The sequence below is a fragment of the Erpetoichthys calabaricus genome, chromosome 1, assembly GCF_900747795.2.
Source record: "Erpetoichthys calabaricus chromosome 1, fErpCal1.3, whole genome shotgun sequence".
Taxonomy (NCBI): Eukaryota; Metazoa; Chordata; class Cladistia; order Polypteriformes; family Polypteridae; genus Erpetoichthys; species Erpetoichthys calabaricus.
Window position 1 is genome coordinate 338,611,629 of NC_041394.2, and position 14,569 is coordinate 338,626,197.

At 44.8% G+C, this 14,569-nt stretch overlaps 1 protein-coding gene across 1 annotated transcript; it reads right to left on the bottom strand.

Moving 5' to 3' along the window:
• Positions 1-12,947: 12,947 nt before the first annotated feature.
• Positions 12,948-13,546, bottom strand: LOC114667867 (histone H1-like). Its single transcript, XM_028823378.1, has one exon. The coding sequence runs from the start codon at positions 13,524-13,526 to the stop codon at positions 12,948-12,950; it is 579 nt and encodes a 192-aa protein (XP_028679211.1). The 5' UTR covers positions 13,527-13,546.
• Positions 13,547-14,569: the final 1,023 nt, after the last annotated feature.

Genomic DNA, 14,569 nt, shown 5'->3' on the forward strand with positions numbered 1-14,569 from the left:
AATGCGTTTTGGCCTTTGCGGATTCCTTAAAGGAATTTACCAGTATCCTTTTGTCATGTCAAGGGTGCTAAAATATTTCGCCCCACCCAGTCTCTTGAGGAAGTTTTCTACATGATACATCGGATAGGCATCAAATTGGGAAACTTGATTGAGCTGACAGAAGTCGTTCCAGAACCTCCAACTCCCTTCAGGCTTAGACAAAGTGAAAATATTTAACATTGACGTTTGCCAATTTGTGAATCGCATTCATAAATTGCATAGATTTATTTATATTTCTGTTGACCTGGCTGGGAAGTAAAACAGAGATTTCTGATTCAACCTACATTTAACTTATCATTCCTTCCTGGGTAACAGGGGATTTGTCTTGTTGATTATTGCAATCAACTATCAGCATTGCTAAAGCTAAAACTGATAATTAATTAAGTTAGTGATCATACACACCTTCCTATGCTATATTTAGGAGTGTCTGACTCCCTATATTCCAAAGACATAACATTAGATCTTCTAATAGTGGTCTGCTTGTTATTTTAAGAGCACAGCATAAAAGAAATAGTGATGCTAGCCTTTTGGGAACATTTTAACAACTGAGATATGCTAGGCTAACTGCTAGGCTAACTGCTAGGCTAAACTTTATAATTTGTTATTTTTGTGAGAGTTGTACTCGTAATATACATGCAAAGAATTATCACATTCTTCAGTTATTTGCAATCTTTACTAATCTGTACTTTTCTGTGCTTTCTTTTTTTTTTTGGTGGTGTTTTGTGCCACCACTGTCTGATTTAGGCACTGTGCAGCCACGCATGATGTTGTCCACAATGCCTACTGCTTTGAATCCTCTGGAACAAAGCCTGGAAATATTGAGGGATAACTTGTGAACATTTGTATTTGGTAGAATGCTCATTTGGAACTGGGTGGTATTTTGGCCTTGGAACCCTTCCATATTTTGTTTTTTCTCCAGCTAAAATGGAATTTTAGTCTTGTATTTTCTGTACTCCCAGCCTTCTGACCTCATCATTATATCATCTTGAGAACATTAGAAAACAATATTGTAAGTAATGAATCTACGTTTCTACTAATTATATATGTATAGTATGTTATTTAGACTTGTATTGATTTATATGTTTTCCATATTTATTTATAGTCTTACCTTATTTCATATATTGTGCCGGATGTTTGGGGCCCTTACCCAGCCAGGTTGCCCTGACTATGGAAGGACCAGGGAGAGAGTACTTCCAGGACAGTTTCTCCATCGGACTGACACAAGGCAGCACCCTTGGTTTCCAGTGGGGCTACGGGTCATGAGCATAGAAGCTCAACCCTGTTGGAACCCACTTCCAGGGGGCGCATGGATATTTGCAGGACCCTATTTTGCAGCACTTCCACCACTCCTGGAAGTGCTCCCGTAAGAAGCTTGTTGGGCACCTGGAGTCTTTCTGGGTGCACTATAAAAAGGGGCTAGTCGCCAGCATTTGTGAGGAAGTTAGTAGAGAGGAGGAAGGCGATGGCAAAAAGACTGAGCTTGTATTCTGTGTCGTGGAAGGCAACTGTGTAAATAAATCATGTGCTGTGTTGACTAGAATTAGTGTCCTGCCTGTCTGTGTTGAGGTTGGGGTGGCTGTATGCGCCCGGGCATCACTATATATATATGTTACAGCCAAAACCCGAAATTGGCCAAAGCAGGAAATGTCCGGCCAAATCAGGAAATGGCCAATGTCCGATCTTTTCCTCGATTTCGGGATTTGGCCAGCCAGTTTGCGAAATGGCATGGGGCGATCGGCCAAAGTCGGAAGGAAGAAGGCATGAGCAGCGATTTGTTGCGCACTTAGTAGTGCAATTGCGTTGAGTGTAGCCTTGGCGGCTCATGTTCAGAAAGCGGACGCCACTTGGTTGTTTCACAATAATTAAGATCAGGTATATAAGTAGATTTCACATTTCTGTTATTATTTTAGCAATAAAATAGTGACTTAACATCAGGGACCTATTTTATTGACCTTAAGGTTAGTGTTTGGGCGAGGGGAAGGCCGTCTCAAGTGGCGTCCGCTTTGCTGAACAAGACCCGCCTTGAGCAGTTTCTCGTGCAGAATGGAAAACTCACTTCTGAATCTGCATCTGAATATTTTTAAGCATCTTCGCACCTTGAGCAGACAGTCTTACATCAGCACATCAGATTTTGACCAGGGAGTTCTCGCCACTTCGTGAAATGGATGGCCAAATTAGCATATATGCTGGTCATTTCTAGTACTTCGGACTTTGGCCACAGCTCGCGGCCAAAATGCAAAATGGCCGGTCAATTCGGGAACTGGCTGAACTTCGGGTTTTGGCCGTAACATATATATATTTAGTTAGCTCCATAAGTATTTGGACAATGACACAATTTTCATCATTTTGGCTCTGTATGAAACCACAATGGATTTGAAATAAAGCAATCATTATGTGATTGAAATGTACACTTTCAGCTTTAATTTAAAGGATTTACCAAATATTGTAAGAGCCATTTAGGAATAACAACCAATTTTCTTCATATCCAAAATAATCCCTAGATTTCCATGGGCTCTAAAGTATTTGGACATTTGACTGACAAGTTATTCCGTAGTCAGGTGGGAGCAGTTCTCTCATTATGTCATTAACTGTTAAGCAGGTAAAAGGTCTTTAATTGATTCCAAGTGTGGTATTTGCATTTGGAAGCTGTCATTTTGAACTCTCAATATGAGGTTCAAGGACTTGCCCATGCAATGAAAAAAATGCCATAATTAGACTGAGAAAACAAAACACACCCTGGTAGAGAAAGCAGTAACATGAGCAGTGGTCAAATCAACCATTTGGTAAATTCTTAAAAAGAGAGAACACACCGGTGAACTCGGTAACACCAGAAAGTCTGGAAAACCACAGGAAACAACTGTGCTGAATGTCTACAGAAGTCTGTCCTTGGTGAAGAAGAAACCCATCACAACATTTAGCCAAGCCAACCATACTCTATGGGAGGTAGACCTGTCATTGCTAAAGTCTACAATCAAGAGAAGACTTCATGAAAGTAAATACAGAGGGTTTACCACAAGGTGCAAATCACTGGTATACCTCAACCATAGAAAGGACAGATTAGACTTTGCCAGAAAACATTTTTAAAAACCTGTCCAGTAATGGAACAATTTTTTCTGCTTAGATAAAGGAAACTAAGATCAATATATACAGTATCAGAATGTTGGAAAGTTGGAAAGGGAAGAGTATGGAGAAGAGAAGAACTGGCTCATGATCTGATGAATACAACATCATCTGTGAAACATGGTAGAGGCAGTTTTATGGCATGATCATGCATGGGTGTGAATGAAAGTCAGTCACTGATGTTTATTGATGATATGACTGCTGGCAGAAATAGCAGGATGATTTCTGAAGTGTAGAGTGCTATACTATCTGCTCACACTCAGCCCAATACTGCAAAACTGAGCTGTATTGTCTTCATGGTACAAACAGGCAATGAGACAAAAAATAATACAAAAGCAAACCAAGTGCTTTTTCAGAGCAAAAGAGTGGAATATCCTCTAATCAACTGACCTAAACCCAATCTGACATGGATGTCAGTTTCTGAAGACAAAACTGATTGATGAAAGTCCAACAAACAAGCAGCAACTGAAGACAGCTGCACTAATGGCTTGACAAAGTATCACTAGAGTGAAAACCTAGCACTTGGAGATGGCCATGGGTTCCAGACTTCAGGCAAACATTGACTGTAAATGATTTTCAACCAAATGTTGAAAATAATGGTTATATTTATGATTATGTGAGTTTGTCCAAATACTTTTGAGCCCCTGTAAACAGGGTGACAATGTATAGAATATCTGTCTTGTCTAAACAACTCATACAATACTTTTGAAAAACCCCTTGCATTAAAGCTGAATGTCTATGCTTTAACCACATCTTGACTGCTTTCTTTCAAATCCATTGTGATGGAGAACAGAGCAAAAATTATGAATATTTTGTCACTTTATATATATTGTAGCAGTTAAGGCTTTTGTCCACCTCTTGAACCCTCAGGTACCACTCGAGACATGAGGTAAAAGTACAACTAATATTATTTTTATTATTGTACAGTGCACCAAGCACCCTTTCCACCACACTATACATAAACACAATACTCTCAATAAACCAATACAATCCTCCACTCCCAGACACTTCGCCACCCTACCTCCCAGCTCAGCTCCCTGTTCTGGGCTTCCCACAATCCTTTTATAGCCCCTGACCCGGAAATGGTTCCTGGCAAAACCCACAAGTCCGTTTTCCTTCCGGGTCAGGGCAAACAGTCCTTTTCTTCACCCCGGGAGCACGTCGCTTCCTCCAGTCACGTGACTGTGACGCCCTCCTGGGTTATAGGGCACACAAGAGCCCACTAGCCCCCTTACAGCGACTCCCGGTGGTCCCCAAGGTATCCAGCAGGGTTGTGTATAAAAACTACAAAGTCCATGAGGCCCTGTTGGAACTCGGGGCACCATCATGCTGTCCGGAGGGCTCCTCCTAGCGGCCTGGGGGTGGCAACTGGAGTCCATAGCCGGTCGTCCATCACAATATATATAAATATATATATATATATATATATATATATATATATATATATATATATATTTTTTTTTTTTTTTTTTAAAAAGAGAAATAGAGGTTTTTCAAAACAAACACAGCAATGGTCAGTAACAGAATCATATTTGCGAGATGGCACTGTTACCCAACAAGCACAAAACAATGTCATGCAGCACTCTTGACTTTTTTATTGACTTCTTAGCAAGTTTAGGATTGGGTGGCTGTCAAAACCGGGGACTGTTTTGCCTTTATGTATGGATGTGAGCGCCTTTTTAGCAACAGGAGAATTGGAAATAGCTGCTAGAGAAAGGAAAAAAAAATTGAATGGTATGCAAATCATATGGGTAGTCTCAGATACCACCACTGTTACATAATAAATAATTAATTGCTGAGTCCTGCATTAACTGGAGCACGTAGACTCTGGTTATTGACAAGAAAAGACATTAGACATCAAACCCCAAGACTTTGTAATGATACTATTAAGCAAGTCACCTGGGGCTATACCTTGAAAACCAAAAAAAAAATGTAACCAATTGAATCTCTGGTGTTACAAATCATGCCTTGGGAAAAAGGTGTAAAAAAAAGTTAACTTTGAACCAGCAAACGCAGACAAACCAAGCATATACACAATATACATATGATACATTTATGAATGATAGCTTACCGAGCGTGTGGAGCTCTTTCATAAATAAGATGGGTGGCTCTGAAAAGAGCCATTGGCTTCTGGCAGGACTTCTGCCATTTATTTGGAGCTGGTGTGCTTGGTCACTGCCTTGGTGCCCTCGGAAACGTCTTTCTTAGTAAACTCACCAGGAAGCAATAACCTCACAGCAGTCTGGATCTCCCTTAAACAAATGGTAGATCGTTTGTTGTAATGCGCTAAACGAGAAGCCTCACCAGCAGTGCACTTAAAGATGTCATTCACAAACGAGTTCATGATGCCCATTGCCTTTGAAGAAATACCAATATCGGGATGTATTACTTCAGTGCCTTGTACATGTAAATTGAAAAGCTTTCCTTCCTAGACTTTCTGCATTTCTTCCCACCTTTTGTCTGACTCTTAGAAACAGCCTTCTTTGAGTCCTTCTTGATTGCAGGGGTGGCTTTCGGCTCAGGCATTGTTTCAGAGTTCACTGAGAAAAAAATGATTGTCGCAACTGGAACTGGAATCTTTCTTCTCTCATGGAGGACCAAGGCAATGCCTTTCACACTCCTTCATCTCTATATTTTTAATCTGTGAGATTCTTGTTAACTTATCTCATGACAATCAGTTTTGGCTGTTTGGGGTAGGGGTTGTGTGAATTCCTGTTGCTGAATTACAGGATGGTTTAGGGGATTAGTCATCCAGTGTTGCCTTAGGACCTGTGTGTTTCTTGTATTGGCATTTGTCATAGTGGAGAATCCCTTGAAGAGTTTTGTTTGGGTGAGTTTCTAGCTGGGTGAAATAGTTTGATAGAATTCTTTTGAATGAACTGTTGAATTTTGTCTTGATGTATCAAGTCATTGGTTATATACCACAGTGTTTTGCGTGCCTTTCTTAGGGCTTTGTTTTAAAGGCATTGAGTCTGATGGAGGAGTGCTTTGGAAGCATATCCCCATACTGGTGCTGCCTACAGCAGCTCAACTCTGATGCTGCTTCTGTACAAAAGTATTTTGTTTGTAGTTTTCAGGTAACTTTTCCTATTCATCAATGGGTACAGTTGGTTGAGTGATCTTCTTGCTTTGGATATAGTTTCAGTGATGTGATTTTCTCCCATGTCAGATGGTTGTCTAATATAACTCCCAGGTATTTGCTGTATCTTGCCATGTAATTGGATGGCCAAACATTGCTATGGTACCAGGCGGTGGTTTGTGCCTTCTGCTAAATAGAATTGCAGTGCTTTTTTCTGGGTTGGTGCTGATTCTTCATGTTTGAAACCATTGCTCTAGGGCTGTGACTGTCTCTCTAGACTTTTAGTGACAACCCAAGTAGATGACTAGATGACTGCAGTATCATCTGCATATTGAGCCAGTGTTGTGCTGCTTGTCTTCAGCATATCACTTACAAAGATGTTGAAGAGGATTGGTGAAAGTAGTGAGCCTTGAGGGACTCCAGCAGTTATATTCTTGATTGATGACCTGATGCCATTTAACTTTACCTGGAATTTTCTACCTTTAAGAAAAGAGGCTGTGAGGTGAATTAGGTAACTTGGAATACCTGTTTTAATCATTTTGTAGAGAAATGCTTTGGATACATCGAGGAAGACTGTCCCAGTAGATCTGTTAGTGTTGAAGCCTTCAGTGATGTATTCCACTACTCTCAGTAGCTGGTGAGTGGTACTGTGTCCAGTTCTGAAGCCATGTTGTTCCTCATTGATTATCTGTAGCTGTTATGTATATTTTTGAAGTCTTTTCAATATTACCTTCTCAATTATTTTAGCAAGAATACATAGTAAACTGATTGGTCTGTAGTTTTGTGGGAAAGATCTGTTTGTTCCTGGCTTAGGCAAAACTATGACATAGTTTTCCAGCATTTAGGGATATGTCCTAGTCTCATTATTGCATTGACAGTGTTGGTTAGTGCAACAATTGTTTTGTGAATGAGTGCTCTGAGAGCTGCATTTGGGATGTCATCTGACCTTGGTGCCTTCTTAGTGTTAAGATGGTCAATGATGTTTCTGATTTCTGCTGGAGCAGAAAACTCAATGACTTCTGGTAGTTTTCTTGACAGAAACTGGATTTTTTCTTTATTTTCTCTTTCAATGTGCTGGACATCTGCATTTTCAAAGTTTGGTGAGCACTGGAGTTCCAAACTCTTGGCAATAGCTTCTGCTTTGTCTTGAGTGGTATGTACAAGTCCATCCGGCCGTGGTGGTAGGGTATAGGAGATTGTTGGTTGCAGAGTGCACGGGTGATATTCCATTTCGTACCTGCTTGGTATTACATTTCAGATAGAGTTTTGACCATTTTTGGTTCCTGATATCATATAGTGCTTCTCTGATTTCAATTGAGAGTGTATTCATTCTTTGGTGGTCAGCTGGGTTACATTGTTTTTGCCACTTTATTCAAACTCTGTTCTTTTCTTTGATTATTTCTAGTAGCCAGTTGGAAATGGAGGACAGATTATTTTTGTTTGTATTATGGGCTTTGTATGAAGCATTTACTATTGCTTGCTTGATGCAAAGAGTAAGGGCTTTTGCTGCATGGTCTAGCTGTTGGGGTGTTTTGATTGTTGGTAGAGGGCCCAATGATGATTCAAGTTTTCTTGTGAAAGTAGGCCAGGATATTCTTTCTTTATTTATATCATTGTGGTTTTGGGTGATACTGTTTGATCCATGTAACTCCAGAAGTACAGGGTTGTGGTCAGAGCTCAGTTCTGCAATGGAGCTGATGAGTGAAGAGTGCGTTATATTTTGGAGAATTGCAATGTCTATTACATCAGGTATGTAACCATTAGGGTGGAACAGCGTTGGTTCTTCTGGTCCTATCACTATTAGGTGGTTTTTGTCTGCAAAATTGATGAGAGACCTCCCTCGTTTATTAGTAGCTTTGCTGTTCCAGGTTGGATCTTTTGCATTTAGGTCTCCTGCTAAGATCGTTGGAGTATTTGATTGGAAAAGTAAATCCAGTTCTTGGACAGGTAGATCGTTCTTGGGACTGTTGTACGCTGCAATTATTCTCAAAGGGCCATCTTTAGTATTTAGCATCACCGAGTTGGCTTTCAATGTGGTTAATTGTGGTGTGGGTGATTCAGAATGATCTATTCCTTTTTTGACAAGAATGGCTGTGCCTCCTCCTTTTCCTTTAATTCTGTCGCATCTGTATACAAAGTGACTTCTTGTTCTGAATTCTGAACTTGGACGTAAATGGGTTTCACTTATTAGCATTACATCAATTAAATGCTGATCCAAAAATTCTTGAAGTTCTTCTTTATTGTTTTGTACTCCATTGGTGTTCCATATGGTTAATCTTAAATTATTTGGTGTGTGTAGTAATTTAGGGGCCATCAGAGAAAATCTTTACAACAGAAGGGATTGAGGACAGGATTATAGTTAGAATATCTGTTCCAGTTCTTGCTGCACATAATTTATCAATGAGGGACTTTGCAAAATTTAGTAATCTTCTGGCTTTGGGGCTGGAAAAAAGGTTTGTTAGGCTTTAGAGAGCAGAAACGTCATCTTCCTCAGAGGGACCAGCAGGGAGAGCCCCAGGCCTGTTTATCTGAGAAGCGAAACTCCTTTCTAAGAGCGTAATGGATGCAATTCGCTCGGCCTTCTGCCTGTCTGTTTTGTTTACTTTATTGTGAAGCGATCCATTTGAAGTAGGAGGTGATGGATTTGCAGGCTCTACTAGGCAGGTGTCCTTTCTTACAGCGTCAGCGTAGCTGATTCCTGTGGAGACTGCTCTGGATGGTAGTGATGTGGGTTGTGGCTGCTTCTTAAGAGGATTGTACACACATCCCTTGTAGTTTGCTGGGTGATTCTGACGGCAGTTTGCGCAGGTTGCCTTTTCTTCTCTTGGTTTGTTACAGTCACATGACCAGTGGCTGTCGGCACACTACACACATCTGGGTCTATTATAACACATGTTAGCAGCATGGCCAAATCCTTGGCAGCAGTGGCATTGACCAATCTTGGGTTTATCCATCCATCCATCCATCCTCTTCCGCTTATCCGAGGTCAGGTCGTGAGGGCACCAGCTTGAGCAGAGATGCCCAGACTTCCTTCTCCCCGGCCACTTCTTCTAGCTCTTCCAGGAAGAATCCCAAGGTTTTCCCAGGCCAGCCGAGAGACATAGTCCCTCCAGCGTGTCCTGGGTCTTCCCCGGGGCCTCCTCCCAGTTGGACATGCCTGGAACACCTCACCAAGGAGGCGTCCAGGAGGCATGAGTCTGAGTCCCTCCCGGATGACTGAGCTCCTCACCCTATCTTTAAGGGAGAGCCCAGACACCCTGCGGAGGAAACTCATTTCAGCCACTTGTATTCGTGATCTCGTTCTTTCGGTCACTACCCATAGCTCATGACCATAGGTGAGGGTAGGAACGTAGATCGACTGGTAAATTGAGAGCTTTGCCTTGCGGCTTAGCTCCTTTTCCACCACGACAGACCGATGCAGAGCCCGAGATACTTGAACTCCTCCAATTGAGGCAGGATCTTGCTCCCAACCCTGAGAGGGCACTCCACCCTTTTCCGGCTGAGGACCATGGTCTCGGATTTGGAGGTGCTGATTCCCATCCCAGCCGCTTCACACTCAGCTGTGAACCGATCCAGAGAGAGCTGAAGATCACGGCTTGATGAAGCAAACAGGACAACATCATCTGCAAAAAGCAGTGACCCAATCCTGAGTCCACCAAACCGGACCCCCTCAACACCCTGGCTGCACCTAGAAATTCTGTCCATAAAAGTTATGAACAGAATCGGTGACAAAGGGCAGCCATGGTGGAGTCCAACTCTCACTGAAAACGGGTTCGACTTACTGCCAGCAATGCGGACCAAGCTCTGACACCGTTTGTACAGGGACCGAACAGCCCTTATCAGGGGGTCCGGTACCCCATACTCCTGGAACACCCCCCACAGAATTCCCCGAGGGACACAGTCGAACGCCTTTTCCAAGTCCACAAAACACATGTAGACTGGTTGGGCGAACTCCCATGCACCCTCCAGGACTCTGCTAAGGGTGTAGAGCTGGTCCACTGTTCCGCGACCAGGACGAAAACCACACTGTTCCTCCTAAATCCGAGGTTCGACTATCCGGCAGACCCTCCTCTCCAGAACCCCCGAATACTTTTCCAGGGAGGCTGAGGAGTGTGATCCCTCTGTAGTTTGAACACACCTTCCGGTCCCCCTTCTTAAAGAGGGGGACCACCACCCCGGTCTGCCAATCCAGATGCACTGTCCCTGATGTCCATGCGATGTTGCAGAGATGTGTCAACCAAGACAGCCCTACAACATCCAGAGCCTTGAGGAACTCCGGGCGTATCTCATCCACCCCCGGGGCTCTGCCACCAAGGAGTTTTTTGACCACCTTGGTGACCTCAGTCCCAGAGATGGGGGAGCCCACCTCTGAGTCCCCAGGCTCTGCTTCCTCATTGGAAGGCATGTTAGTGGGATTGAGGAGTTCTTCAAAGTACTCCCCCCACCAACCCACAACATCCCGAGTCGAGGTCAGCAGCGCACCATCCCCACCATATACAGTGTTGACACTGCACTGCTTCCCCCTCCTGAGACACCGGACGGTGGACCAGAATCTCCTCAAAGCCATCCGAAAGTCGTTCTCCTTGGCCCCCCAAACTCCTCCCATGCCCGAGTTTTTGCCTCAGCAACCACCAAAGCCACATTCCATTTGGCCTGCCGGTACCTATTAGCTGCCTCCAGAGTCCCACAGGCAAAAGGGACCGGTAGGAATCCTTCTTCAGCTTGACAGCATCCCTCACCTCCGGTGTCCACCAACGGGTTCAGGGATTGCCACCACAACAGGCACCAACCACCTTACGGCCATAGCTCTGGTCAGCCGCCTCAACAATAGAAGCACGGAACATGGCCTATTCGGACTCAATGTCCCCCACATCCCCCAGGACGTGGTCAAAGTTCTGCCAGAGGTGGGAGTTGAAGCTACCTCTGACAGGGGACTCTGCCAGACGTTGCCAGCAGACCCTCACAATACGTTTGGGCCTACCAGGCCTGACCCGCATCCTCCTCCACTATCGAAGCCAACTCACCGCCAGGTGGTGATCAGTTGACAGCTCCACCCCTCTCTTCACCCGAGTGTCCAAGACTTGTGGCCACAAGTCCGACGGCACAATCACAAAGTCGATCATCGAACTGAGGCCTAGGGTGTCTTGGTGCCAGGTGCACATATGGACACCCCTATGCTTGAACATGGTGTTCGTTATGGACAATCCGTGACAAGCACAGAAGTCCAATAACAAAACACCACTCGGGTTCAGATCGGGGGGGGCATTCCTCCCAATCACGCCCTTCCAGGTCTCACTGTCATTGCCCACGTGAGCATTGAAGTCTCCCAGCAGTACGAGGGAGTCCCCAGAAGGTATGCCCTCTAGCACCCCCTCCAGGGACTCCAAAAAGGGTGGGTACTCTGAACTGCTGTTCGATGCATACGCACAAACAACAGTTAGGACCCGTCCCCCCACCCGAAGGCGGAGGGAGGCTACCCTCTCGTCCACCGGGGTAAACCCCAATGTACAGGCTCCAAGTCGGGGGGCAATAAGTATGCCCAAACCTGCTCGGAGCCTCTCACCGGGGGCAACTCCAGACTGGTAGAGAGTCCAGCCCCTCTCAAGGAGATTGATTCCAGAGTCCAAGCTCTGCGTCGAGGTGAGCCCAACTATATCTAACCGGAACCTCTCAACCTTGCGCACAAGCTCAGGCTCCTTCCCCATCAGAGAGGTGACATTCCACACCCCAAGAGCCAGCTTAGGTAGCAGAGGATCAGACCGCCAAGGTCCCCGCTTTTGGCCTCCACCCAACTCACACTGCACCCGACCTCCTTGGCCCCTCCCATAGGTGGTGAGCCCATGGGAAGAGGAACCCATGTTGCCTCTTCGGGCTGTGCCCGGCTGAGCCCCATGGGTGCAAGCCCGGCCACCAGGTGCTTGCCATCGAGCCCCACCTCCAGGCCTGGCTCCAGAGGGGGGCCCCGGTGACCCGCATCCAGACGAGGGACAATGCCGTCCAAATTTTTTATTCATCATAGAAGGTCTTTTGAACCGCACTTTGTCTCATCCCTCACCTAGGAGCAGTTTGCCTTGGGTGACGAGAGATTCGTCGCTACCAGAAATCCACCGAACTGTTTATCCGCAAGTTGCCATTCCAGAGACTGGTGAGAGAGATCGCTCAGGATTTCAAAACCGATCTCCGTTTCCAGAGCTCAGCTGTCATGGCTCTGCAAGACGCCAGTGAGGCTTACTTGGTCGGCTTGTTCGAAGACACCAACTTGTGTACTATTCATGCCAAGAGAGTGACCATAATGCCCAAGGACATCCAGCTTGCTGGTCGTATTCGTTGGGAACGTGCCTAAGTCAGACTTCTGGAAGAAAAAAAAAATCTATTAAAGGCTCTTTTCAGAGCCACAACAGTTTGAGATAAAGTCCCTATAATTGTATTCGCTGTTAGCTTCACATTGCCACATTTTCTGAGCCATACCAGTGTGCATTTGTCGCTTTAATGAGTCACTCAGTGTTTACACTACAACATTTACGCGGTGTGTACACAAACTGAAGGGAAAATCGCTGCTGTTCCTACTAGGAGGGGAGAACACCCTGGAATGCAGCCCATGCGCTATAGTGCGCCTGTCAATTTACTGACAATATAGATTTGCCCTTCTCGAAGAGATGGGGGCTCTGAAAAGAGCCGTTTTTGTAAACAAATGTCGACACGTACACGATCACTTCTTTTTCGGCGCGGCCTTCTTTGCAGTCTTGGATTTCGCCACCTTAGGCTTGGAAGCTTTGGCTTTCTTTGGACTCTTAGTCGCCTTTTTGGGCTTTGCAGCCGGCTTCACTTTCTTGGGACTCTTGGTGGCTTTCTTGGCTGCAGCGGGCTTCTTTGCAGTCTTTTTGGCTGCTGTAGGTTTCTTCGCTGCAGGCTTTACTTTTTTGGTGGCTGCGGTCGGCTTCTTGGCCACTGGCTTCTTCGGGGCTGCCTTTTCCTTACCTGCTTTCTCCTTTGCCTCTGCCTGCTTCTTATTGATCTTAAAGGAACCGGAGGCGCCGGTACCTTTGGTCTGCACCAGAGCTCCTTTACTAACTAGGCTTTTCACAGCCGATTTTACGCGGGCGTTGTTTTTCTCCACATCGTAGCCGCCAGCGACGAGAGCCTTCTTGAGCCCGGCTAAAGACAATCCCTGGCGTTCCTTTGAAGCCGACACAGCCTTCACGATCAAATCAGACACGCTAGGGCTGGCCTTCTTTGGCTTCGAACTGGTCTTTATCTTCGGGGACTTAGCTGGAGCGGCTTCTGCCATTTCAAATAGAAGCACTATGAATGAATAAATCAGTCGAAATGAATAGCAAGCCTCGGCTCAGTCGCTCATATTACAGTGACGAGAACCGTGTGGACTCAACCAGCCCTCTGCTCGGTCTTAAAAGACCTGATAAGTGTGCTTTCTGCGTTCACAAAATCTCCTTTTTTGAATAATAAAAATGGAGGAATCAATACTGCTAACTCGAGACATGTCGAGGGAAACTTGATGTTAACAGAGCTTTTGCCGTCGCTTAAAAAGAAGGTGCCGCAGAATGGTCAGAAAAAAAATTACACCGCGGTAAAGGACGAACTGTCACTCTTTACAAGACGAACGCGAATTTCTTTACCAAATACTCGGTGCCTAAAGTTTCTTTCACGCTGGAAGCACATCGGACTAATAAGAGAGAGGCCCATAATCGATACCGACAAGTGTTTATGTCAATTTTCGAAAAATCCACAGAAAATCCGAGCTCTCTGCAAGTTCAAATTAACACACTCGCGGGAGTTGTCTTTTTCACTGTCGCTGTTAGTTTTCCCTGAAAGACAGCTTCCATTCGGAAATCCTGCGCGTAAAATTGCATTATGCTTCAGAAATTAAACTTGCCCAATACGAAATGTGTCATTTGAAGTATCTAGATTGCTTTACTATGATATCACATGCATCTTTAGCAATGAAAGGCATCTCAAAATTCCTGATGATTTACTGTACATTCTAACGGCACTCACAAGGTTCAGCACTCAGGGGTAAGTCGGTCATAGTATGAGTTGGCATTCCTTCATGCAAACGAGTAGCTTCAAAGCCAGCGGCTGGTGGGCCTTAAAAAAAGAAACGATAGATCGCATTGAGAGAAGAAAGATCCCAGTTCATTCAGCAGAGGTGTTTTGGGGCAGCTTGGGAAGGAGAGTATCGAGGCTGAGATCCAGACCTGGAATGCTTGTTGCAGTGTCATTTCCTTGAAAGAGAACAGCCCAGAGACCAGTACATCTACAACTCCACCCAAGGTGGTTTTCCTTATTAGTTATGTACATTCAGTAATTTAGCAC

Coding starts and splice junctions, on each gene's coding strand:
- LOC114667867 (XM_028823378.1), bottom strand. CDS start 13,526: ATGGCAGAAGCCGCTCCAGCTAAGTCCCCGAAGATAAAGACCAGTTCG.